We start from the raw sequence: 5,532 nt of genomic DNA on the forward strand, positions 1-5,532 counted from the left end.
CCCCCGCCGCTGCCGGGGGACCCCCGCACCCCCAGCTCAAGTAAGGGGATCCCTATAGCAGCCCTCACCTTGCTGCTCACAAAGCAGGCTCCCGCCCCAGTAGAGCAGCCCGAGCTCCCTTACGCTTCAGACCCAGGTCCTATTCAGGGGTCCTGACAGTTCTCTCTGGCCTCAACCAAACCCCTCCCCCAAATGATTGCTCCTCCCAGTCCACCAGAAGCCCCGCCCCCCTACCCCAGATCCCTTTGTCTCCATCCCAGGGATTGTTTGCTAGAATCCCAGGCAAACACCACTTTCAGTTCAGAATCCTCCCAACAGGCCCCGCCCACAGGCCCTGGCAGCCTATCCCAGGCACCTTGCTTACCAGCTTTGTACCTCTCAGCCGGTCTGAACCTCTCCTGCCAAACACACTCCTTATCCCAACCGACCCCCCCCAAACTCCTCCTGGAGTTTTTCATAGTCCCCATATGATTCCACTCTTCCTAGTCGATCCTCACATTTCTCCCAAAGTCTAGGCTCCTCGCTGGCCCATTTCAGTCTCCTACACCAACCTCTGCCTCTTCTATCCCTCTTAAGTCAAAAGTTCTCCCTGCCCCACCCAAATGCTTCCCCCTTCGACTGATTTGCCCCCTACCAAACTGTCTTTTACCCAAGCCGTTCCCAATCCCACTCCCTCTGACGCCTCACCCTTAGACTGGAAACCTCTGCTCATCTAATGCTACCAAACCAGTTTAGAATAGAAAGATCAACCCAGGACCCTTCCCATTAATCCCACACTTCCTTGCCTTCTTCTCAAGGCCTCCCAGCTATTGAAATCCCACCTCCATGGCCCGGGGCTACCTCCCTCCCAAAGTCTGAGCCTTCCCAGCCCAAAGATTCTGACTGGGTCCAGGCCCAAGGTGGTGGGTGGGAAGGTCACAGGCACAGCCCCAGGATCAGAGGGGCAGGGCTGGGGCCGGGCCTGGGGTAACATTGTGTTTCTCTCCCCTTCCTCCCCTTCCTCTTCCCCCCCTTCCTCCCACGCCTCCACCTTGTCTCTCTCTAGCAAATCCCAGTCTCTGACCAATGCCTTCAACCTTCCAGAGCCAGCCCCGCCCAGGCCCAGCCTTAGCCAGGACGAGGTGAAAGCTGAGACCATCCGCAGCCTGAGGAAGTCTTTCGCCAGCCTCTTCTCCGACTGACACCCCACCCTGAGAACCCCCAAATCCCTGGGCAAACCATCTCTGGGCCCTGAATCCACTTCTCACTTGGAATCTACAAATTCCTTGAGAACCCCCCTCCTGGTTCTCCAACATCCCACTTCTCATTCCTCAAGATCCCTGTCTCTTGAGAAACCTCACTAGTGGTCCTAAACCCAATTCTCACATTTGGAACCCTCAAGTCCTTTTAGAACCTCACTCTTGGTCACCTCGAGATCTACTACTCAGTTTTAGAGGCTCCAAATTCCTGAAGAGGTCTGCTCCTGGTCCCCCCAGGGGGGGGTGTGCTTCTTTCTGAAAGCTCCCAAATACTAGAAAACCTGCTTCTGGCCCTGACCCAATTGAATCCTGAAATTCTTGGAAAGCCCTGCTCCTGATCCCAAATCTCTCTAGCACACCTTCTCTCCATGGAAAATTTCCAAATCCTCAAGAAACCCCTACCTTTGAGACCCTTTTCCAGAGGCCTCCCATCTCTCTGGAGATCCACATCTTCAACTGCCACTTACCACCCAGCCTCACCAGGATTACCCTTTAACTGCTCCCCTCAACCCTGATCAACAGGCTGGGAGCTCCTCCCACTAATAGGACCCCTCGGTTCCCCCAGGGACCCCTTTCCCCAGTTTCCTGCCTCTGACAGCTGTCTTTAAATATGCAAACTCCACCCATTCTCCCTTTGCACATGGGAGGCCGGTGGTCTCCCACTTCCCCACCTTTGCCGTGACGTCTGTGTCTGTGACTGACGTGGCCTCCTCTCGTGCCGTGCTTGGCATATGTGGTCCTCGTTCATCGTGCCGCCTGTGGTGACGCGTGCAGTGATGCTGTTTGTGTGGTCTGCACCTCCCTCCAACCTCCACTCCTTGCCTGGACTCACCCCCACCCCTCAGCGGCTCTGAATCCCAAGAGAAGAGTCGAGAAGCAAAATAAACAAGCAAAGGCCCAGCAGAATTCTGTGCTTCTTGGTGAGGAAAGAGGGGAGCCCTGGGCTGGAGGGGAGACACAGAGGGGACACCCCCCAATCCACATGGGGTGCTGGGAACCCCAAAATCCAGTGGAAGGCACATCAGGCACAAATTCCAGAGAGGTTTAGAGTGGAATCCCTGCCACAAATCCCAGCCATTGGAGATGGAGGAGCTCCTCAAATTTAGAAGCATCCCCCAAAACAAGAGGAAACCAAATCATGGAAGAGACAGGGGTCTCGGTCTTTGGAGTTCCCCAGTTCCAGAACTGGAAAAGCCACAGGGACCCCTTCATCTCCCAGGGTGGGGGATGAGGGATCCTGAGGCAGTATTGGGGCAGACAGAACGTTGATTGGTTGGTGGGTAGGGCTCCTTGGTGTGGCGGGCTGAGGCTGGCTCCCTGGTGGCTGGGGTTGGGGCCTAAGGCACAAGGCGGGCTGCGCTGAGTAGGCAGGCAGGCAACTCGTCAGCCTGGGTGCGGTGCAAGGAGGGTTCAGAGGCACTCCGCTCAATCTTGGGGAGTGACCGTTGCAGCAGCTCAATCGTGGCCAGGATCTGAGGGCAGGTGGAGGTGAGGAGGCATGTCCAGAGCCTCATGGGCACCCCAACACCCCCAGACCCAGCCTGATGGGGAAACACACACACACACAGTACACCTCCAAGCATTAAAACACATTCCCATCTGCCTCTGTCTCAGGACCCTCTACCACAGCAGAACCTCCCTCCCCAAGGAGTCCAGCCCTCCTACCCGGCCCACCTGGGGGAAGAGGGGCCTCTCCTCCCGCTGGAACTTGAGGCAGTCAGACAGCAAGCGCCGCATGGCCGTGGGGCAGTTGCTGGAGATTTTGCTGAGGTCCGGGGACAGATAGCCACGGCCCACCATAAAGATAATCTGGAGGAGGGGACAGTAATGAGGTGATCTGGGGTCCTGCCTAGGAAGCTCAGGAAATCCTAAGTCTCAAGGGACTTGGGAGGCTCCTTTTTTGGTAAATTGGAGTACTCTGGATATTAGAGTCCAGAGGATTCTGGGTCTCTGAGGACTTAGGATTCTTTGCTTATAAAATGGAGAGATTTAAGTTTGGAGTGTCAGGATTACAGGTGTCTGGGGCTGAGGATTATAGGTCCATGAATTTTTAGGGGCCCTAGGGTCTTGAAGAGTACTGTCTTGGGAAAATGTAGACTTCCAGGTCTGTGGGGAGCTGGCATTTTTGTGGGGTTCTAGAGCCTAGAGATCTATGGGCCCATGCGGTTGTAGGATTGTGAACTGTTTAGGGGTCAAAGCCTTGAAATTTGGGACCTGAAGGTTTCTGAGGGCCTGACAGTTTCTGGGCCTTGAACCTCGAGAACTCTAGGACCTAGAGCATTGTGGGTACCAGGGCCCCAAAGTTTGCCCAATATCTAAGGCCTTGGTGATTGGGGGTACCCGTTTCTGGGTTAAATAGGGTTCTGGATTTTCTAGGCATGGAGGATTTTGAGACCCAGAACAGAGGACTGTAGGTGTCCAGGGGGTCCAGAGGGCTTGGGTGTTTTGTTTCCTCCTCACCCAGGGGATTCTGGATATAGGGATTTAGTTTATTCTAGACTTTGAAGACCCAAAGGATAGTGGTTGTGGGGGCAGGAGGGTAAATCTGAAGGATTAATTAAAGGTGTTTGGAGCTAGGATTCTCATCCCAGAAAATTTTAAGCTTTTTGGGGGAAGTGTGGCATTCTTAGTGTGTGCAAAGGAGGGGATCTAGGAAGTGAAGGCCCAGGGGATCCCTTAGCCCCCCCTAGGTGTGGGGCTCACCTGGTCACGGCTGCCAATGTGGCTGTAAGGCAGTGAGCCAGTCATGAGCTCGTAGAGCACGACTCCGTAGGCATAGACGTCCGACTGGAAGCTGTAGGGGTTCGGGTCCTGCATACGGATCACCTCAGCCGCCTTCGATAGGCCAGGCAAGGCAGGGGGACCATGCAGGTCAGCAAATGGCTGGCCCACAGTCCCAGACCCCACTGACCACAGGGGAGATAGCTCAGAGCCACCCACACAAGCTGCAACATCAACACATCAACAGACCAGATACTGACACCTGGCATAAACATTCTCACCCTCATTTGGCCCCCTATGGCCCAGCCCAGGAGCCCCTGTGCCCATGTGCCACCTACCCAGCCTGGCTCAACTCACCATCCATAACACGGAGCCTGAAGGTTGCTCCAAGGGCTGGGCCCCACTCCACCGTGTCTTCACTGTGGCCAGGCCGAAGTCACCAATCTTCACTGTGAGACCCTCGTGTAGGAAGATGTCCACTGGGGTCAAGGGCCACTACAAGGACTCCCAAGAGCCTTGCCTCCACCCTGACTGAGAGGTTCCCATTAATACCCCCACATCAGTCATGCCTTCCACCAGAAGTCCCTCACTGTCACACAAACCACCCATGGTCTTGACCTGGGTGGGAAGCTCTGAAGAATGCACCCCACATTTGGCCTCGCTGTAACTCCTGACAAGGAAGACACTTGAATGGCATCCAAACCCACCCTATGACCTTCATCAGGGGCTCCCCATAATACCTTCCATAACTGCCACACCTTAGACCCTGACCAGCACCCCCAAAACAACAACTGAGCTGGCCACACCTGACTCCTCCAAGACCCCCCTATAAAACCCCCTAGCCACAGCTCCGCCACCTGACAAGGAGCCTTGCAATACACATCCCTCCCTCTTCATCTCCAGAAGCTCCCCACAAGAGCTCCCCTTCTAAGCCCTCACCCCAATCCCAGCCCAGGGATAGGCAGATACTGTTAGACTTGAGATCTCGATGGATGATGTTCTTGGCATGGAGGTAGCTGCGGGGATGGAGGCAGGTGGTGAATTGGCTGGAGGGTACCCCCACTTCCCCACCTCCTCCCCAGTCCCCAGGATGGGAGGCTCACTCCATGCCCTGGGCTGTCTGCCGGGCCACATCAATGAGCTGAACCATTTCGAAGCGTGTGTCGGCCACATGCAGGTGGTGATAGAGGCTGGAGCCCTCGCACCACTGTGTGATGATGGCAAATCCGGGCCGCGTCATGAAGCCCATGAACAGCAAGATGTTGACGTGTCGAGTCTTCCTGCAGGTAAGGTGGGGGATGTGTCAGGGGCAGGAAGGAAACACCACTGTCATTCACTCACTCGTTCATTGTACCAGCAATGGTGTCATGTATTGCCTTTTCAGCTTGTCCTTTAGCTGCTCAGGGATAGACCACTGCCCAATTGTATGAATGTCTGAGATATGGGGGGCTTGTCTATTATGAAAAAAACTATGCACGAATTTCAATTTTTTTTTGGGGGGGGAGAGGTTTTTGCTATAGGGCGCATGCACTCGCCAGACAGACAGAAAGCGAGAAATCACCCCCCAGGGGGG

General features: G+C 55.1%; 2 protein-coding genes across 3 annotated transcripts in view; one reads left to right on the top strand and one right to left on the bottom strand.

Annotated features, from left to right (window-relative positions):
- The window catches only part of SYN1 (synapsin I), a gene marked incomplete at its 5' end in the record, with an annotated part of 61,061 nt that extends 59,066 nt beyond the window's left edge, over positions 1–1,995 (top strand). Inside the window, 2 exons of the mRNA XM_006165798.3 lie at positions 1–40; positions 1,046–1,995. Coding sequence (XP_006165860.1) covers positions 1–40; positions 1,046–1,181 — 176 coding nt within the window. The remainder of the gene's footprint in view (positions 41–1,045) is intronic.
- Positions 1,996–2,135: 140 nt separating this feature from the next.
- The window catches only part of ARAF (A-Raf proto-oncogene, serine/threonine kinase), a 13,809-nt gene continuing 10,412 nt past the window's right edge, over positions 2,136–5,532 (bottom strand). For both annotated transcript variants that reach the window (XM_006165795.3, XM_006165794.3), the window contains exons 11-16: positions 5,063–5,239; positions 4,929–4,975; positions 4,317–4,435; positions 3,942–4,073; positions 2,913–3,047; positions 2,136–2,710 (exon numbers count right to left, since the gene is read on the bottom strand). In XM_006165795.3, the coding sequence (XP_006165857.1) occupies positions 2,576–2,710; positions 2,913–3,047; positions 3,942–4,073; positions 4,317–4,435; positions 4,929–4,975; positions 5,063–5,239 (745 nt within the window). In that variant the 3' untranslated portion in view covers positions 2,136–2,575. The remainder of the gene's footprint in view (positions 2,711–2,912; positions 3,048–3,941; positions 4,074–4,316; positions 4,436–4,928; positions 4,976–5,062; positions 5,240–5,532) is intronic.

This window comes from Tupaia chinensis, unplaced genomic scaffold, assembly GCF_000334495.1.
Source record: "Tupaia chinensis unplaced genomic scaffold, TupChi_1.0 Scaffold144034_1, whole genome shotgun sequence".
In the NCBI taxonomy this organism is placed as follows: domain Eukaryota; kingdom Metazoa; phylum Chordata; class Mammalia; order Scandentia; family Tupaiidae; genus Tupaia; species Tupaia belangeri.